Source organism: Trachypithecus francoisi, unplaced genomic scaffold (genome assembly GCF_009764315.1).
Source record: "Trachypithecus francoisi isolate TF-2019V2 unplaced genomic scaffold, Tfra_2.0 Lachesis_group21, whole genome shotgun sequence".
Lineage (NCBI taxonomy): Eukaryota > Metazoa > Chordata > Mammalia > Primates > Cercopithecidae > Trachypithecus > Trachypithecus francoisi.
The window spans coordinates 32,404,977-32,431,620 of record NW_022681467.1 but is presented as its reverse complement, the minus strand read 5'-3'; the positions used below and the strand labels follow the sequence as shown (position 1 = coordinate 32,431,620).

Genomic DNA, 26,644 nt, shown 5'->3' with positions numbered 1-26,644 from the left:
TTTTTTGAGACGGAGTCACCCAGGCTGGAATGCAGTGGCATAATTTCGGCTAACTGTAACCTTCAACTCCCAGGTTCAAGCGATTCTACTCCCTTAGCCTCCCAAGTAGCCGTGATTACAGGCGCCCTCTATCACACCTGGCTAATTTTTGTATTTTTAGTAGAGATGGGGTTTCACCATGTTGGCCAGGCTGGTCTCGAACTCCTGACCTCAAGTGATCGGCCCGCCTTTGCCTCCCAAAGTTCTGGGAGTACAGGCGTGAGCCACTGTGCCTGGCCATAATTTAAAAATTTTTTTGTAGAGATGGGATCTCGCCATATTGCCCAGGCTGGTCTTGAACTCCTGAGCTCAAGTGATCTACCAGCCTCAGCCTCCCAACGTGCTAGGACTATAGGTGTGAGCCACTGTGCATGGCCTGATAGTCACATTTTAAATGGTCAGTATTTTTGTGTGTCTAGTGAAGTGGATCTAAAATATTTCATCCTTGGCTGCCTACCCATCTAAATCATTGTCTACATATGTATCATATATTTGTTTTTCCACCTAGATTGTTTGATATCTATTGTTACTATACAACTTATATTTTTTACACAGTGTATCAGTTTGTTCATTTATGATGCTTGTCTGTTGTTCACACAGTTTTTGTGCTTACTGCTGAAGGTGTCATGATTAGCAAAAACAGATATGATTCCCCCTCTCATGGCCCTTATCATCCAGTGGGGCAGAGTCACCCAAAATATCATGTCAGTGAATGTGCAATTAGACACTGAGAGAGGAATCTGAAGGAAAGGTACATGGTTTTATGAACAAGGAACTTGACCTAGACCCTGTGCTGAGGGAGGGCCTCTGATCTGACCAGAGGTCAGAGGGATGAATGGCTGGGGGAACAGTGTTTTCAGCAGAGGAAATAGCCTGTACAAAGGCACAGCTCAGATCAGAGGCAGAAGGAGCGTGGTGTGTCCAGGGTGCTGAGTGAAGAGACAACGTGAAGCTGGACTGCACTGAGCATGGGGGAGATTTGATTTTCATCCTCAGAGCAATGGCAGGGAACTTTTCATTTCCAGGGAAAGAGAGCGATTTAGCACTTTCTTTTTTTCTTTCTTTCTTTTTTTTTTTTGTTTTTTTTTTTGAGACGGAGTCTCACTCTGTCACCCAGGCTGGAGTGCAGTGGCACGATCTCAGCTCACTGCTACCTCCACCTCTTAGGTTCAAGTGATTCTCCTGCCTCAGCCTCCCAAGTAGCTGGGATTACAGGCCTGCACCACCACACCTGGCTAATTTTTGTGTTTTTAGTAGAGACGGGGTTTCGCGATGTTGGCCAGGCTGGTCTTGAACTCCTGACCTCAGGTGATCCACCCGCCTCGGCCTCCCAAAGTGCTGGGATTACAGGTGTGAGCCATCGCGCCCTTCTGAGATTTAGCACTTTCTTTTTAACAACTATACAGTGGATATGTGCCATAATTTGTTTAACTCAAGACCTGTTGATCCAGTTTCATCTTACTTGTTTAAGCAAGCACACTGCCTTTTTTTTTTTTTTTTAAGAAACAGTCCTGCTCTGTTGCCCAGGCTGGAGGGCAATGGTATGATCACAGCTTGCTGCAGCCTCAAATTGTAGATAGAATTACAGGCATGTGCCACTGTGCCCATAGACTGCTGTTATCTCCCTCTTGGTTCTTCTTGAAAGAGGGATGAACAGAGGTCACACATGTGATAGGACAGTTGGGGCTGACTCAGAAGGTTTGTGCACAAGACACACATTCACAAAATCACTTTCCACTGACCTAATCATTCATCCTTTCTGCAAGCATTCACTGAATGGCAGCAGTGCCCCAGCCAGGGCTGGGTCTGGGTTGCAGAGGCGAATCTACCAGGGTCCTAGCCCTCAGATGGGTGGTTCAAGTGTCTTAGGGAGTGCAGAGGCCTGGGGTGGGTGTTTCTGGCACCCCTCGGGCCCCTCCCCATGGTGATATTTGGTTTGTTCTGCCTGTGCCTCTGGGTGCAGCCACCTGACTTCAGGGACCTGCCGGAATGGGAACCCAGGATCCGAGAGGCCTTCCGCACTGGTGACTTGGACTCTAAGCCTGACCTCAGCCGGAGCTTCAGGCCTTACCGAGCTGAAGACAATGATTCCTATGCCTCTGAGGTGGGTCTAGGCCTGAGCAAGCAGGGGATTGGGTAGGAGGAAAGTGACTGAGGCCTGTCAAAAGCAGAGTGGTGCATATATCACTTAGCTGGTGAGGATATGGGTTTGGGGAAATAAGGAAATTTGGGACATTCTCATGGCGTGTTCCAAGGAAACTTATAAACTCATCTTCATAAACTATTTTTTCTGTATTAAATTCCACTGGGAATTTAACAATTTATGTAATTTAATGGAACTACTCATTTATGTAGCAGGAAGGCAGCAGTCTCTGTAGTCAGGCAGTTTGAGTTTCAATTGTGGATCCACTCTTTACTGGCTGTGAGATCTTGGATAAGTCATCTTACCTCTCTGATTCTCAATTTTCTCACCTGTAGAATGAAGGTGCCTCATAGGGTTGTTGAAAGGATTAAATACATGAAAAGCCATAGCTTAAGGCCTGGCCCACATTGGGTGAGGATGAGGAGGAGGATGATGATTATGATGATAATGACACATCTGTGGGATTCAGACTTGACCTGACTTCAAGTCTCAGTTCTGCCAGTGTTCCTGTGTGACCGTGGACAGGTTTCTACCTTCTGGCCACAGCTTCCCCATCGGTAACATGGGAGGGTTAGAGTGAATGGTGGCTATCGAATTGCTAGGATTCTTTGATCCTCAGGGAATTCTGGGTAGTTCTGAGCCCCTTCTAAGCCTACTGAGCTTCTCCTTGCTCTTCATAATGAGCCTGAAGCAGGAAAAGGCTCTTATGGACTGGGTGGAGTATCTCTGAAACCCTGAACCTTGCAGAGTCCTATGTATTTTCCAGCCTGAGCACCTTTCTAAGCATCTCTTGGAAGACAACTCTGTGGTCCCAGGAAGGCCAGCCCATGACTATGTAGGAAGGAGAAGCTCACTTGAAGCTGATGGATCAGACTCTCTAAGTGAGCCTCCTGGAAGCCATGGCAAAAAGAGAAAAAACTGAGATAACTTAGTTCTCATTTTCCAAGAAAAGGAAATAGGCCTATTCTTTTTCTTTTTTTTTTTTTTTTACTGAGTCTTGCTCTGTCATCTAGTCTGGAGTGCAGTGGTATGATCTTGGCTCACTGTAACCTCCATTTCCTGAGTTCAAATGAATCTCATGCCTCAGCCCTCCTGATTAGGTGGGACTATAGGCGTGTGCCACCATGCCCAGCTAATTTTCATATTTTTAGTAGAGACAGGGTTTTGTCATGTTGCCCAGGAAGCTGGTCTCAAACTCTGGGGCTCAAGTGACCTCCCATCTCGGCCTCCCAAAGTGCTGGTATTACAGGCGTGAACTACCATGCCCTGCCAGGAAATAGGCCTATTCTATAGGCTTACCTGTAGAAAAAATAATTTCCTGCACACATTCAATTATTTGTTTCATTCAGCCACTCTTTATTGAGCAGTGATAATTGCCCAGTGCTGTTGAACACTGAGTTCAAGGAGGATACCAGGGAGCAGATGGTATGTAGCCGTGCAAAAGTTTTTAATGCAAAACAGATATAGAAGATATACCTCAAGTCACTGTGCCTTCTACTGCCAAATCATCATATTATTGACCATATAATGAATGTTTACTTTCACAGAGGGACATTTGCCATACCTAGGAATGTTTTATGTAGGAGTTCTGGGGCCAGGCACTGTAACTCACACCTGTAATTTCAGCACTTTGGAAGACCCAGGTGGGCAGATTGCTTAAGCCTAGGAGTTCAAGATGAGCCTGGGCAACATGGCAAAATCCTGTCTCTACCAAAAATATATAAAAATTAGCCAGGCGTGATGACGGGCGCCTGTAATCCCAGTTACTTGAGATGCTGAGGCAGGAGAATTGCTTGAACCTGGGAGGCAGAGGTTGCAGTGAGCCAAGATCGCGCTCTAGTCTGGCAAAACTCCACTGAGAGAGAGAGAGAGAGACAGAGAGAGAGAAGAGGTATGGAGGGAAGGGAAAGAAGGAAGGAAGGAAGGGAGGGAGGGAGGGAGGGAGGGAGGGGAGGGAGGGTGAAGGTCGGAGGTCAGAAGGTCTTCACATAGTTCCCACTGGTTACATTTAGTGTGTCCATGTCCTTTATATGTTTTTCTATGGAGGTCTATAGCTTTTTTGGTTTTGTTTTTCTACTTTCTGTTGAAGTATAACATACATAAAATAAGGACATTGTCCTTAAGAGTACCCCTGAATGGATTGTTACATATGTATAGATCCATTAAACGTCTTTTAAGTCCCATCATTTCATATCTAAGTTGTCTCTAAAATATTGCAATTATAAACAATGAAACAATGAACATCTTTGTGAATCAAACTTAGTTTCCCCAGTACCTTATTAAGATAAATTTCAAAGAGAAAAGATCAAGTTCCACTGGTAACAAAAGCCAGATTTGATATGTACTGTTTCATTTAATCATCATGACGACCCTCTAAGGTGGGGACAGGCATTCTGCCTGATTTGTATTTGGACAGTTTGGGTCCAACTTCCCATCGTTCCCCTACCACTGTCATCCTGAGATCCCAATTTCTATCCACTTCTTCCTCTCTCTCCCTCCTCATTATCTGTGTCACCTGTCCACACCGCAGATCAAGGAGCTGCAGCTGGTGCTGGCTGAGGCCCACGACAGCCTCCGAGGCTTGCAAGAGCAGCTCTCCCAGGAGCGGCAGCTGCGAAAGGAGGAGGCCGACAATTTCAACCAGAAAATGGTCCAGGTGCGTGGTGCCCAGCACTTTCCAGGCAGCTATTCCTACAGCCTCTTTGAGCTGGAAGCAGAGGCCTTGAGGATCTATGGGCCCTCTGAAGTCAAGAATGTCAGGGGAGGCTGGGCGTGGTGGCTCACACCTGTAATCCCAGCACTTTGGGAGGTCGAGGCAGGCAGATCACTTGAGGTCAGGAGTTTGAGACCAACCTGGCCAACATGGTGAAACCCCGCCTCTACTAAAAATACAAAAATTTGCCAGGCATGCTTGTGCACGCCTGTAATCCCAGCTACTCGGGAGGCTGAGGCAAGAGAATCGCTTGAACCCAGGAGGCAGAGGTTACAGTGAGCCAAGATCGTCCCACTGCAGTCTAGCCTGGGTGACAGAGTGATCTCAAAAAAAAAAAAAAGGGAATGAAAGAATTAAGGGAAAACTGAGTCTTCAGCCCCTTTGCCCTGCTGGGATGTTATTGCACGTGCCATTGTGCATTAGCTGTGTAACAGGACTATCATTGGCTGCCTGTGGGACCTGGGGCCAGTCCTGTTTTCTCTCAGGACCTCAGTTTCCCATTTATGAAATGGTGCCCTCATCAGACCTGGCTTCTAGTCAAGATAATAGTTCTGGAATAACATTTGTTAAGCCCTTTCTGTGTGCTGGGCCTGTCCAATGCACTTTCCACCCATTATGTCTTTTAATTCTTGTGCCCTCCCTTATCACCGTTTTGCAGATGGGGAAACTGATGCCCAGAGAGCCAGAGTGCTCTGCCCAGGGTTGCACATCCAGAGCGTAGCGGGGCTGGGCCTCTAATCCAGGTCCCTCTGTTAGCCGTGACTCTGCATTTTTTCCTAGGGTGTTGCCTAGTCATCAGCCATCCTCAACCCTGGCACGCCCTTTGCTCTCCACACGTCACCCCTCCCTGCTATCATTGCTCACCCTCGCAGGTTCCTCACTGAACATGAGAGTCCACGTGAGACATTTGGTTCCCAGGAGGTGCTCAGTATATGATGTCATGGCTTTTTAGTCAGAGCCAGGGTCAAATCCCAGCTCCTTCAGTGATGTGTCACTGTGGCTGCAGTAGCAGAGGGCGGTGCTCATCTGAATAGACTGCGCCACGTGTGGTGGGATCCCCGGCAGGGATCACTCACAGGCACCACCCAGACTTTCCTCCCTGCCCCTGTCCAGGGGCCCAGAAAGGGGTCGGGGAGAGGGCAGGGCCCTGGGGTTGCTCAAGCTCTTGTCCCCCGGCAGCTGAAAGAGGACCAGCAGAGGGCGCTCCTGAGGCGGGAGTTTGAGCTGCAGAGTCTGAGCCTCCAGCGGAGGCTGGAGCAGAAATTCTGGAGCCAGGAGAAGAACATGCTGGTGCAGGAGTCCCAGCAGTTCAAGCACAACTTCTTGCTGCTCTTCATGAAGCTCAGGTGGTTCCTCAAGCGCTGGCGGCAGGGCAAGGTTTTGCCCAGCGAGGGGGATGACTTCCTCGAGGTAAGATTGGGCCTGGGACTGGGACTGGGAGTGTGGGCTGGGGAGAGAGGGACAGGGAAGGGACGCCCAGCTGGATTTGACACAGCTCCTAGGCTCGCATACCTGCCATCAGCATGCAGGCTTCCTTCCCTGCCTTCGTTGCTCCTTTTTTTTTTTTTTTTTGAGATGGAGTCTCACTCTGTCGCCCAGGCCAGAGTGCAGTGGCGCAGTCTTGGCTCACTGCAATCTCTGTCTGTCTCCCGGGTTCAAGCAATTCTCCTGCCTCAGCCTCCCGAGTAGCTGGGATTACAGGCGCCTGCCACCATGCCCTGCTAATTTTTGTAGAGATGGGGTTTCACCATATTGACCAGGCTGGTCTCGAACTCCTGACCATGTGATCCGCCCGCCTCAGCCTCCCAAAGTACTGGGATTACAGGTGTTAGCCACCGCACCTGGCCATCGTTGCTCTTTACTGGGCATGTGGAGGGTGCTTGCTGGGGGTACCATGAGGAAGATGACACGCTTGGTCCCGGCCTCAATAGCAGAAAGGATCCTTGGGGCTGGCAGGTCTTTAACACAGGGTCCTCAGAGGCAGCAGTATCGAGGTGAATGTAGGAATCTAGTTTTGTAGTAGCATCAGGTACAGGTATACATTTTTATTCAGTGCCCTGGGAGGCTCCCCTGGGCCCCTTCTCAGAATTTTTTTTTTTTTTTGAGACAGAGTCTCACTCTGTTACCCAGGCTGGAGTGCAGTGCCACAATCTTGGCTCACTGCAATCTCCACCTCCCGGGTTCAAGGAATTCTGCCTCAGCCTCCCAAGTAGCTGGGATTACAGGCACGTGGCACCATACCCAGCTAATTTTTGTATTTTTAGTAAAGACAGGTTTTCTCCATGTTGGCCAGGCTGGTCTCTTGAAATCCTGACCTCAAGTAATCCATCCCCCTTGGTCTCCCAAAGTGCTGGGATTACAGGCATGAGCCACCATGCCCGGCCGAAAGATATGTTTATTTAACAAGAGGGAATAGGCTGGCTTAAAAACACTGGTGATAGTACAGGTGGTATTAGGATGTGGCAGGAAACGTGTGGGGGCAGAGCTTTGGGAATGTATGAAGCTTAGAAAGGACCCACCTGGCCCATTTGTGCCCCAGTCTGTGCAGGACCCTCTGCTGCTCAAAGCCCCTGTCTCCTCTCATCAGCACAGCAGCAGGGAGGAGAAGGGGACTTACAAGGATGTCAGACCTTGGTCACACTCATCTTAGTTGACATTGCTCACTTTGGCCTTGTCCTTTTGGGTTCAGGTACCTCGAGTCTAGCCCAGGCTTGGCCCTCCTCATCCAGGCTACTGTCTGTAGGCCCCTTTCCAGATCAAATAGGGAGCATTGGCATGCCTCAAGTTGCCACGTACGCCATCAAGGGTACTCTAGAGGAGCCCAGATGCCCTAGGAGCCAGGCATGACAGTTAGACCTGAGTGTATAGCAAGACCCTGCATCACCCTATCTCAGTGGAGCTCATCATTCTCGAAGGCCACCAGCTCCTCCCCAGGGCCTCAGAGAGTCCCTACCGCCATTCTATGGGCCCACACCCTGCTGCCCTGGCCCTGCAGTACCTGACACAGGGCCGCCCCTGGGAGCATCAGCCTTGGGCCTCTTGTCTGAAGCTGTGTCTTCTGTGACGTTTGGAAACATAGGCGCCCTCTCACCTGTTTGGAAGTCTCACAGTCCTCTGGATGAAGCCCAGTTTGAGGGAATGACCTGCAAGCCACACAGTCTATATTTTAAGTCAGTTTGTCTGACTTGAACCCTCCACATTTGGTGAAAACCTTTCTAGCCATTTCCATATCCTAGAGTAAAAGAGAGAGAAACTTACTTTAGGAAAGGAAAAAATAGAGTATAAACAGAAAATTGGCCAGGTGCGGTGGCTCACGCCTGTAATCTCTCAGCACTTCGAGAGGCTAAGGTGGGCAGATCACTTGAGGTCAGGAGTTAGAGATCAGCCTGGCCAACATGGTGAAACCCCATCTCTACTAAAAATACAAAAATTAGCTGGGAACGGTGGTGCACACCGGTATTCCCAGCTGCTTGGGAGCCTGAAGCAGGAGAATCTCTTGAACCTGCAAGGCAGAGGTTGCAGTGAGCCAAGATCATGCCATTGCACTCCAGCCTGGGTGACACAGTGAGACTCCGTCTCAAAAAAAATAGACACAGAAAATTACATAACATATATGCCTATAATTAAGAAATATGTACATTTACCAAAATAGGCATAATTAATAAGATATAAACATAATCATGCTGGGCACGGTGGCTCGCACCTATAATCCCCGTATTTTGGGAGGCTGAGGCAGGAGGATTGCTTGAGCACAGAAGATGACTCATTCCCTTTTGCCTTATTTCCATCCTGAACTAGGTCCCTGATCTCCTTGGCTGGCCCTGGACTCTTGCCCAGAATCCATCAACAATAAATCCAAGCCCCCAGCAAGGTCACTTCTGTCTGCCCAAACCTTTGGTCACCCTTATGTAGCATTGTGGGAATGCGCGTGGCCTTTTCATTTCAACCGCAGTGCCTGCCTTGACCCAGCCTGTCAACATGGTTATTTCAGAGTGACTCTCAGGGATGCTTCCTGGTCTTTGGGGCAGAATAGATGTCGTGGGAGGCTAGGAGGGCCTGACTGTCCGGCCATGCTCCTCGACCTACATGGTGCCCAAGGTTGGAATTAAAATTTGGGAAAACTTCCCACCTGCAGTTAAGCATGGTTTTTAAAAAACAGGTGAACAGCATGAAGGAGCTGTACCTGCTGATGGAGGAAGAGGAGATAAACGCTCAGCATTCTGATAACAAGGCCTGCACAGGGGACAGCTGGACCCAGAACACGGTGTGTTTCCAGCCCCTTCGCAATCCTGTTGTGTCCATTCATTCCTTTGTCTGCTCAGTGATCAATTCCTACTGCTTTCTCTGACCCCATTCCTGGATACTGGAGTTGCAGAAGGTTATTGCCTGGTCATCCCAGGGCAGTAACAGAATCCAGATGATGGACTGTGGGGTCATAGGCAAGACAGCAAGTAATTCTCTTTGCAGTATAGGGGACAGCATCACAGTGAAGGGGTCATGGATGATGGGTTTTGAAGGATGTATAGGAGTTTACCTAATAGAGAATGGGGGAAAGACTATTCTGGACCAAGAGAACTGTGTGTGCTAAGGTGTGGCAAGGTGTTTTGGTATTGAGTATGGCTTGGGAGGTACATGGTGAGGGTAAGGACATCAAGCTAGAGGCATCTGAAGAGGGGCCTTGTGGTCTAGGGTCAGGAAGCTTCAAATCAAGCCATAAGTCAGAGAGAACAGTGGGGTCAGGATCCCAGGGTCACACACGGTGAACTGGGATAGGGATGGGAAATGAGGGCATGGACCCAGGAGAGAAGATTTGGGACCGAGTCAGGCAAACTGAGGGAGTCTGCATGAATTAGACCCCACATCTGGCCTGCAGTGTGTCAGAGAGGATCCTGAGTGAGGAGAAAGACCCACGGCCCAGACGCTGCAGAGCCTTGAAGAAGCCAGATGATCCAGCTCAGAGTTAGGCTGAATAATTATTACTGTAACTGCAGGGGTTTTTTTCTTGGTGTCAGATTTGGGACTCATGTCGCCTAGGAGGTAGCCAGGGCTGGGCTTGTCATTCCCATGTTATGGGTGAGATGACCTAGAGAGGCCGTGGGACTTGCCCGAGGCCTCGTGGAGTCCCAAGCTGGACTCCTAGGTGAGTTCTCTGAGCCCAGATTCCCCTCCCTACCCCCTGAGGCTCTTGACTCAGGTTTTGCCTTCTGTCTGCAGCCCAATGAGTACATCAAGACACTGGCCGACATGAAGGTGACGCTGAAGGAGCTGTGCTGGCTGCTCCGGGATGAACGCCGTGGTCTGACGGAGCTTCAGCAACAATTTGCTAAGGCCAAGGCTACCTGGGAGACAGAGCGGGCAGAGCTCAAGGGCCATACCACCCAGGTGAACCCCCCACCTGTCAGAGGCCTCTCCCCTCTCACCCAAGCCTTTAGCTGTCAGATCGGAGTAGGATGCCCAGGCCATGCTCCTAGAGGAATAAGAACCCCTTTTCTTCACCTGTGGCCCAGAGAGGGCAAGAGACTTGCCTAAAGTCACACAGCACGGGTATCAGAAACGGTGGGGAATGGGAGTCACGGGGGAAGGGAAGGAAGGTGAGGAATTGCACCCTGGGCTCACAGGTGAGGCCGGCACGCACCCCCACTGCCTGCTGTCTTCATTTGCTCCTTCCTTTCCTCATAAGCAGTCCTTCAGCCCCCACTGCCTGGCTCTGTTTTGCTCCCTCCACTCAAACTGGGGGACCCCCTCAACTCCCCAGCGTGCCCAAAGGAGCCTTAACCAGGAGCCCTGGGGGTTTGGGTTTGGCGTCTGCTGTGTGCCTGAGGGTGACTTGCCTCCTCCTTTGGCCTGAAGAGTGAGAGGGTGGGCTTCCTCCCACTCAGAGAGAATGCGCTGACCCCACAGCTCGGGCTCCAGCTCCATCCAGCCTGCCCCTGCCGCAAACTGTCTTCCCAGGCAGCAGCAGCCTCTGGGAGGCAGGCACTCCGATGGTCTCTGCTGGACAGATGACAAAACTGGCACAGAGGAGTTAAATTTATCTCCCAAGGTCACCCGGCTAATAAGTGGCAGACTGGTCCTTGCTCCCCCAAACCTCTAACCCCTGGCTCCCTGTGACCCCAATTCCACCTCCTTTTTTATTTGTTTGTTTATTTTTTTTTGAGACGGAATCTCACTGTGTCACCCAGGCTGGAGTGCAGTGGTGCAGTCTTGGATCACTGCAACCTCTGCCACCGGGGTTCAAGCGATTCTCCTGCCTCAGCCTCCAAAGTAACTGGGATTATAGATGGCACACCGCCACACCCAGCTAATTTTTGTATTTTTAGTAGAGATGGGGTTTCACCATGTTGGCCAGGCTAGTCTTGAACTTCTGATCTCAAGTGATCTGCCCGCCTCGGCCTCCCAAAATGCTGGGAGTACGGGCGTGACCCACTGTGCCTGGCCCCAATTCCACCTTCTTCCCACTGCTCACAGTCTCCTGGCTGCTTCCTGGGGCCACTACTCTCCCCTCCTAACCCTCTCTGCAGCTCTCACAGCTCCCTTCATCTGCACTGTCCACTATACCTGCTGCCCCCAAAGACCTGGGCATTTCAGGTGCTCCTCCCACCAAGAACCTGTCCAGCCCATGGGGGTTAATGGGGGGCACTGAGTCTAAAGGTTGCACATTCCCCTTCCTGCCATCCTGAGGTCTGAGGCCAAGAAAACCATCTTGCTGGAGTGACCACTAGTAATCTTGCAGAGTTTTCATGAGGATACTGACATCATACCTGAAAAGCCCACAGCAGAGCTTGGCTTATAGAAAGAACTCTTCAAACCCTTATTGTGTGGAGGGGTGAGGGGTTAGTTCTGAGTGGGGAGGACTAAGCTGGGTTAGTCCCTGGTGAGGGGTCTTCTGAGGGACCTCTCCCCTTTTCCCCTACTGGCACCTGGGAGGGAAGGAGAGAGGAGGGCCGAGAGGAGTGGCCTCCTGCTGCCAGCTGCTCAGTCTGCTTCTTTCCGCAGATGGAGCTGAAGGCGGGGAAGGGGGCTGGGGAGCGGGCAGGGCCCGACTGGAAGGCAGCCCTACAGAGGGAGCGTGAGGAGCAGCAGCACCTCCTGGCTGAGTCCTACAGCGCTGTCATGGAGCTGACGCGGCAGCTGCAGATCAGCGAGCGCAACTGGAGCCAGGAGAAGCTGCAGCTGGTGGAGCGGCTGCAGGGTGAGAAGCAGCAGGTGGAGCAGCAGGTGAAGGAGCTGCAGAACCGCCTAAGCCAGGTGAGGCCCACCCCTGCCAAGCTGCTTCCACCCGCAAGGGAGAGTTGCTACAGAAATGATTCAGAAGCAGGAACTCCTTCAGGTATAGCTGGATATAGGTGCTCGTCCAGTGAGGTCTGGCACAGCATCTCCTTCGGGTATAGCTGGATCCAGGCAGCTATACAGAGAATGCAGTGGGAACTAGATCTTCCTCTCTGCCTCTGCCTGTCAGGCCTGCTTTCCTCTGTATTAGCTTTACTCTTAAACAAGCTATTCCCAAATATGGCCACCGTTAGTTTCATGCTCATATCTTACAGCTTAGCAAGTACAGTGGATTGGCCAGATATGGGTCATGTGCCCATCCCTGGAGCCTACCCAAACTCAGGAACCAAGAGGGAGGAACTAAGAGTGGTTACCATGGGAAAATTGGGAGGCCTCCAATCAAAAGAAGGAGGAAAGGAAAAGCAATCATTGACCCTCACTCCCCATTATAGTTCACTTCATGCAGCCAGCCACCACCTACCATATGCTGCTCTGCTCCACTCTTGATTTTGACTTTTCTCTTTCTTTCACTTGTATTTTTATTTACTTATTTATTTATTTGAGACGGAGTCTCACTCTGTCATCCAGACTAGAGTGCAGTGTGCATGCTTGGCTCACTGCAGCCTCCGCCTCCCAGGTTCAAGTGATTCATGCACCTCAGCCTCCTCAGTAGCTGGCATTACAGGCGTGTGCTACCATGGCTGGCTAATTTTTACATTTTTAGTAGAGATAGGGTTTCACCATGTTGGCCAGGCTGATCTCAAACTCCTGGCCTCAAGTGATCCTCCCGCCTCAGCCTCCCAAAGTGCTAGGATTACAGGTGTGAGCCACCATGCCCGGCCTTACTTTTATTTTATTTTTTTAAATTAATTTATTGGCCGGGCGCAGTGGCTCAAGCCTGTAATCCCAGCACTTTGGGAGGCCGAGACGGGCGGATCACGAGGTCAGGAGATGGATACCATCCTGGCTAACACAGTGAAACCCCATCTCTACTAAAAAAAAATACAAAAAACTAGCCGGGTGTGGTGGCGGGCGCCTGTAATCCCAGCTACTCGGGAGGCTGAGGCAGGAGAATGGCATAAACCCGGGAAGCGGAGCTTGCAGTGAGCTGAGATCCGGCCACTGCACTCCAGCCTGGGCGACAGAGCGAGACTCTGTCTCAAAAAAAAAAAAATTTATTTATTTATTTATTTATTTTTTCTTTGAGACAGTCTCGCTCTGTCGCCCAGGCTGGAATGCAGAGGTGCCATCTCGGCTCACTGCAACCTCTGCCTCCTGGGTTCAAGCAGTTCTCCTGCCTCAGCCTCCTGAGTAGCTGGGACTACAGGCGCGTGCTACCCCACCTGGCTAATTTTTTATTTTTAGTAGAGATGGGGTTTCACCATGTTGGCCAGGCTGCTCTCAAACTCCTGACCTCAGGTGATCCGCCCACCTCGGCCTTCCAAAGTGCTGGAATTACAGGCGTGAGCCACTGCACCTGGCCTTACTTTTTTTTTTTTTTTTTTTTTTTTTGAGACAGGGTCTCGCTCTGTCGCCCAGGCTGGAGTGCAGTGGCTGGATCTCAGCTCACTGCAAGCTCCACCTCCCGGGTTCACGCCATTCTCCTGCCTCAGCCTCCCGAGTAGCTGGGACTACAGGCGCCCACCACCTCGCCCGGCTAGTTTTTTATATTTTTTAGTAGAGACGGAGTTTCACCGTGTTAGCCAGGATGGTCTCGATCTCCTGACCTCGTGATCCACCCATCTCGGCCTCCCAAAGTGCTGGGATTACAGGCTTGAGCCACCGCACCCGGCCCTTCAGCCACCGCGCCCAGCCTGGCCTTACTTTTAATTTTAATTACATAAACCAGGACTTCATCTTTATATAAGGTTCAAATATTACAAAGGCATATTTCAACCTACTCCCTCCATTTCTTGTCATTTTTTATTAATTAAAAAAGTTTTTTTAGGCCGGGTGCAGTGGCTCACACTAAGAAATGAGGTCTTAACTGTATAGCCCAGGCTGGGCTTGAGCTCCTGGTCTCAAGCCATCCTCCTACCTCAGCCTCCCAGGTAGCTGGGCCTTTCTTGCTATTTAAATTTACATTTACAGGGTTTTGTTCTGTTTCTTTTTAAATCATTGATCAAGTTGTAATGTCCATTTATTTATATTTTGCCTCTTTCCTGGAGAGCTGTTCACAAAAGAATACGGAGGCCTACCTCATTCAGTGTGCCTGGTGCCTGGTGTTCCCAGTGTGGAGACACTATGATTTGTTATCTACAGTGATTAAATCTAGATTGTTTCCAGTTTTTCACTATCGAAAGTTGTGACCTGAAGCTGGATGTGGCAGTGTGCGCCTGTAGTCCCAGCTACATGGGAGGCCAAGGTGGGAGGATTGCTTGAGCTCGGGAGATCAAGACTGCAGTGAGCCGTGATTGTGCCACTGCACTTCAGCCTGGGCAACAGAGTGAGACTTTTTTTTAGATACGAAGGTATCTAAAAAAAGAAGAAAAAGTTCAAGTTGTGCCTCAGTGAACATCTCCACACATATATTTCTGCACACGCATGAATATTTCAGTAGGATAGATTCCTAGAGGTGAAATTGCTAAATCCAAGGGCATAAGCATTTATAGTTGATGGTAACTGCCAGGCCGCCTTCTAGAAAAGCTTTGCCCATGTACCCTCCCACCAGCTGCACAGTTAGAAGGACGAGAAGGCCCTTTTTGCTTTATCTTTGCCAGTTCCTGTGATTACCAGCCTTTGAAACGTCTGCCCAAATTAGGGTGTGAAATGCTATCTCATTGCTTTACTTTGCATTTCTGTGACTTACTGAAGGTGAGCATTTTTCATGAGTTTATTGATCTTAGGTATTTCCTCTTCCTAATGTTCTCTTCAGTACTTCAGCAGCCCTGCAAGGTCACGTTCATGAAACCCCTTTTTCAGATGAGGAGACTGAGGCAAAGTGATTGGCCCAAGGTCATAAAGTGAGTAAGGGAGAGGACCAGAATCTGGCAGAACTCCCAAATCTGGAAAGTTCCTGGTCCTGGACCATGCCCACTCTCCTGCAGGGACAGAGCTCCTGTGAGGTTCACACCTGCTAGGAGCCTGTGCTTGGGGAGTGCAGGATGGCAGGATGACTAACAAGTTCCAGAACAAGCCAGGTACCACGTGGAAAGCAGGTCAGATGCATGCATCTGTTTGCACCATCAAACCAAACTCCTGTTTGTAAAAGAATAATTCCTTCTTATTTTATTAACAACAAAATATTTCTAAAATGATTTTGAAATTATGAAACAAGCTTCATGTCATCCCTGGGGGACATATCATTCCACAGGTATGTCTTGTCAGCTCATCAGGGCACAGATTCCATGTCCTGCTGTTGTTTTCACATCAGGGACTTGCCGGCCCTCTAGCTCCAGCCTCTTGTGTCTCTCTGACATTCCTCTGCCTCCTGCACTTTAAACCAAATCCCCCAAAGCAGCATTCTTTACACTGGACTGACGATTAAGCCAGACTGGTGAAAGTAGCAGAGTGGCTGGTGGGAAAGAGCTTCTGACCAGGAGTCCCCAGTCCTTACCTGGCTCCACCAGGTACAACCCCAGTCAAGTCACCTCTGATCTCTGGGCCTCATCTATAAAATAAGGATGACCATACTTGACCTTCTCATCTTTCAGGGCAGCTATGGAAAATAAAATGAGATAACCACAAGAATCAAAGTGCTTCCTAAGCCCACCCTTGTCTGGGATTTGGTTTGATTCTGTGGTCTTCATCTGTCATTGCTATTCACTGATGTTAGTGTTATTTCCCCCCCCCTTCCCTCCCTCCCTCCCTCCCTTCTTCTTCCTTTCTTTCTTTCTTTCTTTCCTTATTTTGAGACAAGGTCTTGTTCTGTCACCCAGGCTGGAGTGCAGTGGCACCATCTCAGCTCACTGCAAGCTCTGCCTCCCAGGCCCAAGTGATCCTCCCACCTCAGCCTCTCATGTAGCTGGGAGCACACTCTAACATGCCTGGATAACTTTTGTATATTTATTTACTTATTTATTTTTGAGATGGAGTTTCACTCTTGTTTCCCAGGCTGGAGTGCAATGGCACGATCTTGGCTCACCGCAACCTCTGCCTCATGGGTTCAAGCGATTCTCCTGCCTCAGCTTCCCGGGTAGCTGGGATTACAGGCATGCGCCCCCACACCCAGCTAATTTTTTGTATTTTTAGTAGAGATAGGGTTTCTCCATGTTGGTCAGGCTGGTCTTGAACTCCCAACCTCAGGTGATCCACCTGCCTCGACCTCTCAAAGTGCTGGGATTACAGGCGTGAGCCACCATGCCGGACAACTTTTGTGGGTTTTTTTTGTAGACCCACATTTTGTGGGGTTTTTTTGTACATGGATTCAAGTACAAGTAAAGTGACCAACCCATGCCGGCTTGCCTGGGACTGAGGGCATTCCCGAGACTGTGACTTTTAAAACTAGAATAGTCCTAGCCGTAGCCTCCTAGTTTTTTTTAGTAGAACTGAGGGTTCTGGGACATGGGACTTTCAGTACAAACACTGAGAAAGTCCTGGGCAAACCAAGATGAATTGGTTACCCTGTGTGCAAGTGATTTGTTAACCGATGGAGCCAGGATGGGGAAGGGGAAAAAACCATGTAAGATATGCTTTCAGATGAAATCTGCATGTCCACCTTTAGGGCCAGTCTTCTGGACCCCTGTCTTTGTCCATCATTGGCAGTGATTGGGTCCTGGTTGCCCAAGGCAGTCCTCCAGAGAAGGTTGTAGTGCCAGATGGTACAGATGGAGTCACCAGCAACGGGAAGTGCTACACTGTTGTTACGATCATTCACTCAGTCAGCTGCCCGACCTCTTCTCTCAGTCTTGATCCTCTTATCTGCCAAATGGAAATAACCACAGGAACACCTACCATATACAGTTTCTGTGAGAATTAAATTAACTAATGTGGCCGGACGCAGTGGCTCATGCCTGTAATCCCAGCACTTTGGGAGGTTGAGGCGGACGGATCACCTGAGTCAGGAGTTCAAGACCAACCCGGCCAACATGGTGACACCCCGTCTCTACTAAAAATACAAAAATTAGCCAGGCGAGGTGGTGCATCCCTGTAATGCCAGCTACTGTGGAGACTGAGGCAGGAGAATCGCTTGAACCTGGGAGGCAGAGGTTGCAGTGAGCTGAGATCGTACCACGGCGCTCTAGTCTGGGCAACAGAGTAAGACTCTGTCTCAAAAAAAAAAGAAATTAACTATTGTGTGCATAGGAGATGGGTTCCATCACAAGCCACCTGGAGGTAATGGACCTCCAAGAGGGGAGGGAAGCAGGGGCCCCTCAAGGCCCAGCGGGAAAGAGTGCTGGGATCCGTGAATGACGGCCACTGTGGATGGAGCAGTGGGGGTGCCTGGATCTTACATTTGCCACTCTGATGGGATGTAGCTGCTGCTTAGCTGGTCTAGCTGTTCTGTGAATTGTATGATGAATTCACATAGTAATGGCTGTTACTATATTAGGTATAATGACATCTAGAAGGATGTCTGCAAGTAGTTGCTTTTATTATCATTTGCCAAATCCACCAGGCGGAGGGGCGCGCTCTGAGCTGCTACCCACTGAGAAGGTGGCCCCTGGTCCATGATGTAAGTTATGTGGGCTGCAGAGTAGAGTCTGGGGAGTGGCTTTGCTTAGAGCGGGGTTCTGCTTATTAGCTTTGCCCATTACCGACCCATACTCTCTGCCATTGCCCAGCTTCAGAAGGCTGCCGACCCCTGGGTCCTGAAGCACTCGGAGCTGGAGAAGCAGGACAACAGCTGGAAGGAGGTGAGTGGGGCGGCTGCTGCCGTGTTATCTTGGCCCCTGGCTACACCATGAAGGTCCCTGCTCGTGGGGGACGTGTCAGAAGTTGCTAACCCTGTCTCACAGGTTACACCCTTGCACCTTGGGCCCCTCAGCCCTAGAGTCTGTATCTCATGGTTCCTGCCTCAAAAAAAAAAAAAAAAAGACAAAGAACACCCAGGGACTGGGCTGAGGGAGTAGGGTTGAGGAGGGAGAAGACAAGCCCACCGCCAGCTGAGCAGGGGCCACTGGATGCTTTGTTACAGTCACCACATTTGGATTAAATTCTAAGTGGTCCCTTTCCTTGGGTGGGTCACTCCTGAGCTCTGATTGGCCCAGCCTGGATCATATTTGGTGGGGGAGTTAGATGCAGTGCAGTCAGAAACTGACCATGCTAGAATGATGACGTCGTTCCTGCTCTCCAGATGAGGAGATTCAGGCATTGAGGTCCAGGCTGGTCTCGCGTTCCGTGCCCTTAGTGCTCTCGTGGCCAAAACTGACCCTTCCTATCTCTCCTCCTTGACAGACACGCAGTGAGAAGATCCACGACAAGGAGGCTGTTTCCGAAGTTGAGCTTGGAGGAAACGGGTTAAAGAGGTGCTTGCATCCTGGTTCCCCGCTCTGCCTCTCTGTCCCGCCCCACAGCCTCATCCCTCTTCGCTCCCTGCTGGGCCCTGCACCCACGCTGCCTACTTTTGCTGCAGCCCTGCCCCGCCCCTTCGCCCTCTTCCTAGTACCACCACCCCCTGCATCCGAGTTGGGAGAGCATTGGGATATGGTTTCTCTGGAACCTGAACCACTCAGGAGCTGGAAAGCTTGGGGCAGTGGGAATTCCAGGCTGCTGCGTGTTGTTTGAGGCTGGGATTGGAACACAGGTGGAAGGAAGCAAACCATTTAGCTCCTCTTGGGATTCTTTTCTCCTGTCTCTGGAGTGAGGAGAGTCGAGATGGACCTCCATTTCTGGGATTAGTGAGCAGCATCCTTTGGGCCCAGCCCTGTGCTGTGGCCAAGGAGACCCCCACCCCCAAGACTGTAAGGACCACGTCTCCACTGTTAGGAAACCCATGAAAGGAGTCAGGGAAGCAGAACCCCCAGCTGCCATCAGACCAGCCCAGAAGCAAGGCAGGGAGGACAGGCTGGAGCCAGAGGGCCAGGTTTGAATGCCAACCCTGCCAGTTCTAGCTCTATGACTTTGACCTTGAGCAGTACTTCCCATCTCTGTCTAGTGGGGATGATATGAGCTGCCTCTTGGAGTTCATCGGAGTGGTCTGACACATGCATTTCCATATGCCTGGCATGTTCAGTGATTCAGGCAATATGTGTGCCAGGAGCTTCATGGCATCTTAGTTTGGGTTCCCCCATAAGCAAACTCTGAGACAAGGATTTAAGTGCAAATGGTTTATTTGGGACAGAATTTCAGGAAACACTTGGAAGTGAGACAGGGAAGGGAAGGCAGCCAATAAAAGGAGCTTCAGCCAGGTTATCCCACGGGCAACTGGAGTTCAGGCTGTCGGAGGAACTCAGGGAGCCAGAGTAGAACGTGCAGCTTAGAGTCATCCCGCCCAAGAAACAAGGAGGTTGGGGCAGTTGTTCACCATATCCCACCTATTGTTTGTCGAGGGCTGTGTTTAGGGGCATTAACTCATTAACTCTGTGCTATTTCTAGCTTCGGTTTGGGTTGTTTTTTTTTTTTTTGAAATGGAGTTTTGCTCTGTCTCCCAGGGTGGAGTACAATGGCACGATCTTAGTTCGCTGCAACCTCTGCCTCCCAGGTTCAAGCGATTCTCCTGCCTCCACCTCCTGAGTAGCTGGGGTTACAGGCACACGCCACCACGCTCGGCTAATTTTTGTATTTTTAGTAAAAGACAGGGTTTCACCATCTTGGTCAGGCTGGTCTCAAATTCCTAACCTCAGGTGATCTGCCTGCCTCAGCATCCCAAAGTGCTGGGTCTAGCTTCTTCTATGTGGAGGACAGCCAAGTATGATCCCACAGGCAGGAAAAAAGCCATCAGGTAGAGAATGGTGGAGTACGCAGTTCAGAGTATGCAGTTTTAGGTGTATACGTGAAAGTGCAGAGAGAGGCCAGGTGCAGTGGCTCATGCCTGTATTCCCAGCATTTTGAGAGGCAGAGGCAGGAAGACTGCTTGAGGCCAGGAGTTTGAGACCAGCCTGGGCAACATAGGGAGACCCCCATCTCTACAAAACATTTTTAAAAAATTAGCCAGGCATTAGGCTGGGCTCGGTGGCTCACGTCTGTAATCCCAGCACTTTGGGAGGCTGAGGCGGGTGGATCACCTGACGTCAGGAGTTCCAGACCAGCCTGGCCAACATGGAGAAACCCCGCCTCTACTAAAAATATAAAAATTAGCCAGACGTGGTGGCGCACGCCTGTAATTTCATCTGCTCCAGAGTCTGAGACAGGAGAATCGCTTGAACCCGGAGGGTGGAAGTTGTAGTGAGCCGAGATCATGCCACTGCACTCCAGCCTGGGTGACAGAACGAGACTCTGTCTCAAATAAAAAAAAAAATTAGCCAGATGTAGTAGTGTACCTCTGTAGTCCCATCTGCTCTGGAAGCTGAAATGGGAGGATCACTTGAGCCCAGGAGTTTAAGGCTGCAGTGAGCTGTGATTGCACCACTGCATTCCAGCCTGGGTGACATTTCAAGACCTGTTTGGGGAAAAAAAAGAAAGAAAGAAAGAAAGGAAGAAAATGCAGACAGAATGTGGGGCTGGGCACCAACAACATCTTCTACAAGAGGTGAACAAGACAGTCCTGGTCTCTGCCCTTGCGCAGCACACCGACCAGGATGGTAGACCAGAGTGTGTCCTCAGTGTTATTTCCACTAATAACCATGTTTCCTCCTTTGCCCTTTGCAGAACCAAATCTGTTTCCTCCATGTCTGAGTTTGAAAGTTTGCTTGACTGTTCCCCTTATCTTGCTGGCGGAGACGCCCGGGGCAAGAAGCTGCCTAACAACCCTGCCTTTGGCTTTGTGAGTTCTGAGCCTGGGGATCCGGAGAAAGACACCAAGGAGAAGCCTGGGCTCTCATCAAGGGACTGTAACCACCTGGGTGCCCTGGCCTGCCAGGAGCCCCCAGGGAGGCAGATGCAGCGCAGCTACACAGCTCCCGACAAGACAGGCATCCGAGTCTACTATAGCCCCCCAGTGGCCCGGCGCCTGGGAGTCCCTGTGGTTCATGACAAAGAGGGCAAGATCATTATCGAGCCCGGCTTCCTCTTCACCACAGCCAAGCCCAAAGAGTCGGCCGAGGCTGATGGGCTGGCTGAGAGCTCCTATGGTCGGTGGCTCTGCAACTTCTCACGGCAGCGCCTGGACGGAGGCTCAGCCAGCAGCCCCTCAGCGGCCGGGCCTAGCTTCCCAGCAGCCCTGCATGACTTCGAGATGTCAGGCAACATGAGTGATGACATGAAGGAGATCACCAACTGCGTGCGCCAGGCCATGCGCTCCGGCTCGCTGGAGAGGAAAGTGAAGAGCACGTCCAGCCAGACGGTGGGCCTGGCCAGTGTGGGCACACAGACCATCCGCACGGTCAGCGTGGGCCTGCAGACCGACCCACCCCGCAGCAGCCTCCACGGCAAGGCCTGGTCACCTCGAAGCTCTTCACTCATGTCTGTGCGCAGCAAGCAGATCTCCTCCTCCCTGGACAAGGTTCATTCACGCATCGAGCGGCCCTGCTGCTCCCCCAAGTATGGCTCGCCAAAGCTCCAGAGGCGGTCTGTGTCCAAGCTGGATAGCAGCAAGGACCGCAGCCTGTGGAACCTGCACCAGGGCAAGCAGAACGGCTCGGCCTGGGCCCGCTCCACCACCACGCGGGACAGCCCTGTATTGAGAAACATCAATGATGGACTCTCCAGCCTCTTCAGTGTGGTGGAGCACTCAGGGAGCACAGAGTCTGTCTGGAAACTGGGCATGTCTGAGACGCGGGCCAAGCCCGAGCCTCCCAAGTATGGCATTGTGCAGGAGTTCTTCCGTAATGTGTGCGGCCGGGCACCAAGCCCCACCTCGACAGCAGGAGAGGAGGGCACCAAGAAGCCAGAACCCCTCTCCCCAGCCAGCTACCATCAGCCAGAGGGTGTAGCCAGGATCCTGAACAAGAAAGCATCCAAGTCGGGCAGCAGCGAGGAGGCCAGACTCACCATGCTCCCCCAGGTGGGGAAGGATGGTGTCCTCCGGGACGGAGACGGAGCCATGATCCTTCCCAGTGAGGTAGGTGGGTGGGATCTGTCCTTTTTCTTGGTAGGTGGAGTTACTATATAAGGTCCAAGCTCTTTGGTTTTTAAGTTCAGAAGTATGGGCCGAGGCGGGCGAATCACCTGAGATCAGGAGTTTGAGACCAGTCTGGCCAACATGGTGAAAACCCCATCTCTACTAAAAATACAAAAATTGGCCAGGCGTGGTGGCGTGCATCTGTCATCCCAGCTACTCTGGAGGTTGAGGCAGGAGAATTACTTGAACACAGTAGGCGGAGGCGGCAGTGAGCTGAGATTGTGCCACTGCACTCCAGCCTGGGTGACAGAGTAAGACTCCGTCTCAAAAAAAATATATATATATATATTTTTATATTTGTATATCTATATATGTATATAGATATTTATATATACATATATAGATATAAAATTATATAGATATAATATAAATAAATATATATTTAGATTGTATTTATATCTATATATACATAGATATAAAATAAATATATGTTTATATCTATTTATATATCTTTTTTTATATATATAAAAAAATAAATAAAATAAAAATTCAGGGATATGGCCATGTGTCCCAGGAAGGTCTTATGATGGTCTGGGGATAGAGTTGAAAGGTCCCAGACCTGGAACAACACACACTTGATGGTCACATGGTCTGAATTCCAAGAGACTAGTGAGCATGGCTTAACTAGCAGCTTTTGCACCACCCATCGGAGACTGCCAGCATCCCCTCCAGGGAGGGGGCATTACTGCTCTCCTGCAACCCGGTGGTGTGTTGGAGCCAGCTTGTTTGGCTTGTGGGAGCCAATTGTCAGCATCACTGTGGTTTTTTTGTTTTTTGATTTTTGAGATGGAGTTTCGCTCTTGTTCCCTAGGCTAGAGTGCAATGGTGTGATCTCGGCTCACTGGAACCTCTGCCTCCTGGGTTCAAGTGATTCTCCTGCCTCAGTCTCCCAGGTAGCTATGATTACAGCCATGTGCCACCATGCCCAGCTAATTTTGTATTTTTAGTAGAGACGGGGTTTTTCCATGTTGGTCAGGCTGGTCTTGAACTCCCGACCTCAGGTGATCCGCCCGCCTTGGCCTCCCAAAATGCAGGGATTACAGGCGTGAGCCACCGCGCCCAACCCTATCTCTGTTTAACATGACCTTGGTACCTTGAGATTGGCCGCAGTGGGAGGATTTACAGCATAAAAATTAGTAAACACTACAAATCAGGGCTCCTCCTGTCACTCCTGGAAAACTAATTGTTAAACATTAGCGGGCATACTCCCACCCCCATCAAGACTTCACACCTAAGTGCTCATATTTCCTCTGAGAATCTTTTGCTGCACACCCCATTCCTGCTATCAATTTCTTATAAGTTAGTTAGTAAACCTTATTTAAATGTTAGTGAGCATTATTTGAATGTTAGAATGCATAAGTTAACTTTGCAGAAAGGGAAGGAAATGTATTTGAAGGACAGCATATTTTATAAAACCCAAGAGTAGGATCCTAATGACCTCAGCAGCTTCTCCCTGTCTTCCTCTCCTCTCTCTTAAGCTTCACCCTTTCTGATATCATATTCCTCCTTTTTCTCTCTTTCTCTGTCTGTTGCATTTGCACAAGGACAGGGTGGGCTGTCCCAGCTCTGGCTTTATAACATTTTCCAATTTAAGCCCCTGGGAGACACTGACACAAATCCCTCTCCCAATTCCATATTTCTGAAAGAAGGAAGCTCTGATTGGTGCAGCTAGAGGCAAGTGTACGCCTTGGTCCAGTCAGCTGTGGCTGGGAGTGGTACCATGTGGTCTGCTGTGGATTCAGTGGGGGCACAGAGACATGAGAAGGGCTATGTGTGGAATGGGCTGTGATGGACGTAAACATTCTACTTTTCTATTATTGTACATTTAGGTGGTTTCTAGTTTTTCCCTATTGTAAATAATGCTGCAGTGTAGGCCGAGGGCAGTGGCTCACGCCTGTAATCCCAGCACTTTGGAAGGCTGAGGCGGGCGGATCATGAGGTCAGGGGATTGAGACCATCCTGCCTAACATGGTGAAACCCCTAAAAATACAAAAAAAAGAAAAAATTAGCTGGACGTGGTGGCAGGTGCCTGTAGTCCCAGCTACTCGGGAGGCTGAGGCAGGAGAATGGCATGAACCCGAGGCAGAGGTTGCAATGAGCTGAGATCGTGCCACTGCACTCCAGCCTGGGCAATAGAGCGAGACTCCATGTCAAAAATAATAATAATAATAATAATGCTGTGGTGAACATCTTGGTATAAAATCATTTTTTTACATTTCAGACTATTTCCTTAGGTGTAAGTTGCAGAAATGAGATTAAAGGATGAAAGACTATAAATGTGGCCAGGCGCAGTGGCTCGTGCCTGTAATCCCAGCACTTTGGGAGGCTGAGTTGGGCAGCTCACAAGGTCAGGAGTTCGAGATCAGCCTGACCAATATGGTGAAACCCTCTCTCTACAAAAATTAGGTGTGGTGGCGGTCACCTGTAGTCCCAGCTACTCAGGAGGCTGAGGCAGGAGAATCACTTGAACCCAGGAGGCGGAGGCTGCAGTGAGCCGAGATGGCACCACTATGCTCCAGCCTGGGTGACAGGTGAGACTCCGTCTCCACAAAAAACAAATATAAATGTTTTAAAGTTATTTGTTAAATACTGCCAAATTGTTTTTCAAAAGTGTGCCATTTCTGCAGTCTCCAGCAATGTGTGGCGAGTGCGTTGCTTTTCTATACTCTCAGTCAGCTGGCTGACATTTTAAAACATCTCTTAAATATTTATTCCTTTTTTGGCCAGGCACAATGACTCATGTCTCTAATCCCAGCACTTTGGGAGACCGAGGTGGGCAGATCACTTGAGCTAGGAGTTCAAGACCAGTCTGAGCAACATGGTGAGATCTCATCTCTACATTAAAAAAAAAAAAAAAAAGCGGCCAGGCATGGTGGCTTACACCTATAATCCTACCACTTTGGGAGGCCAAGGCAGGTGGATTGCTTGAGCTCAGGAGTTTGAGACCAGCCTGGGCAGCAAAGTGAAACCCCATCTCTACTAAAAAATACAAAAAATTAGCCGGGCATGGCAGCATACACCTATAGTCCCAGCTACCTGGGAGGCTGAGGCAGGAGAATCACTTAAACCTGGAAGGCGGAGGTTGCGATGAGCAGAGATTGTGCCATTGCACTCCAGCCTGGGCAGCAAGAACGAAACTCCATCTCAAAAATAAATAAATAAATAAATACAAAGAAAAATAAAAGGAGAGAGAGGGGAGGAAATCAAAGCTCAAGAGAGGTTAAGTAACTCTCCCAAGGTCACACAGCTAGTAATTGGCAAAGCTGGGATTTTAACCAAGCAGCTTGGCTCTATCGCAGCACTTCTATTTTATTTATTTTTTATTTATTTATTTATTTTTGAGACAGAATCTCACTCTGTTGCCCAGGCTGGAGTGCAGTGGCCGGATCTCAGCTCACTGCAAGCTCTGCCTCCTGGGTTTACGCCATTCTCCTGCCTCAGCCTCCCGAGTAGCTGGGACTACAGGCGCCCGCCACCACGCCCGGCTAATTTTTTGTATTTTTAATAGAGACAGGGTTTCACCATGTTAGCCAGGCTGATCTCGATCTCCTGACCTCGTGATCTCTCTGCCTCGGCCTCCCAAAATGCTGGGATTACAGGCGTGAGCCACCACGCCCAGGCCTTTTTATTTTTTGAAAAGATGGGGTATCACTCTGTTGCCCAAGCCAGAGTCCAGTGGCACAATCATAGCTCACTGCTGCCTTGACTTCCTGGGCTCAAAGGATCCTCCTGTCTCAGCCTCCCACATGGTCTAGCCCAGCAGCACATTTTTTTTTTTTTTTTTTTTTTTTTTTTTGAGATGGTGTCTCACTCTGTGCCCCAGGCTGGAGTGCAGTGATGTGATCTTGGCTCACTGCAACCTCCACCTCCTGGGGTCAAGCAGTTCTCCTGCCTCAGTCTCCGAGTAGCTGGGACTACAGACGTGTGCCACCATGCCCAGCTAATTTTTGTACTTTGAGTTGAGATGGGGTTTTACCATGTTTGCCAGCCTGGTCTCGAACTCCTGACCTCAGGTAATCCGCCGGCCTCAGCCTCCCAAAGTGCTGGCATTACAGGTGTGAGCCACCATACCCAGCTGCCCAGCAGCACTTTGTGTTTTGTTTTGTTTTGTTTTGAGATGGAGTCTTGCTGTTTCACCCAGGCTGGAGTACAGTGGGGCAATCTCAGCTCACTGCAGTCTCCACCCCTCCTGGGTTCAAGCGATTCTCCTGCCTCAGCCTCCTGAGTAGCTGGGACTATAGGCTCACGCTACCACGCCCAGCTAATTTTTAGTAGAGATGGGGTTTCACCATGTTGGCCAGGATGGTCTCGATCTCCTGACCTTGTGATCTACCCGCCTCAGCCTCCCAAAGTGCTAGGATTACAGGCATGAGCCACCACG

At 50.0% G+C, this 26,644-nt stretch overlaps 1 protein-coding gene across 1 annotated transcript in view; it reads left to right on the top strand.

Moving 5' to 3' along the window:
• The window catches only part of SOGA1 (suppressor of glucose, autophagy associated 1), an 84,790-nt gene that overhangs the window by 50,137 nt on the left and 8,009 nt on the right, over positions 1–26,644 (top strand). Inside the window, exons 6-14 of the mRNA XM_033186335.1 lie at positions 2,003–2,143; positions 4,713–4,838; positions 6,075–6,305; positions 9,055–9,159; positions 10,110–10,277; positions 11,892–12,143; positions 17,888–17,959; positions 18,501–18,571; positions 20,853–22,203. Coding sequence (XP_033042226.1) covers positions 2,003–2,143; positions 4,713–4,838; positions 6,075–6,305; positions 9,055–9,159; positions 10,110–10,277; positions 11,892–12,143; positions 17,888–17,959; positions 18,501–18,571; positions 20,853–22,203 — 2,517 coding nt within the window. The remainder of the gene's footprint in view (positions 1–2,002; positions 2,144–4,712; positions 4,839–6,074; positions 6,306–9,054; positions 9,160–10,109; positions 10,278–11,891; positions 12,144–17,887; positions 17,960–18,500; positions 18,572–20,852; positions 22,204–26,644) is intronic.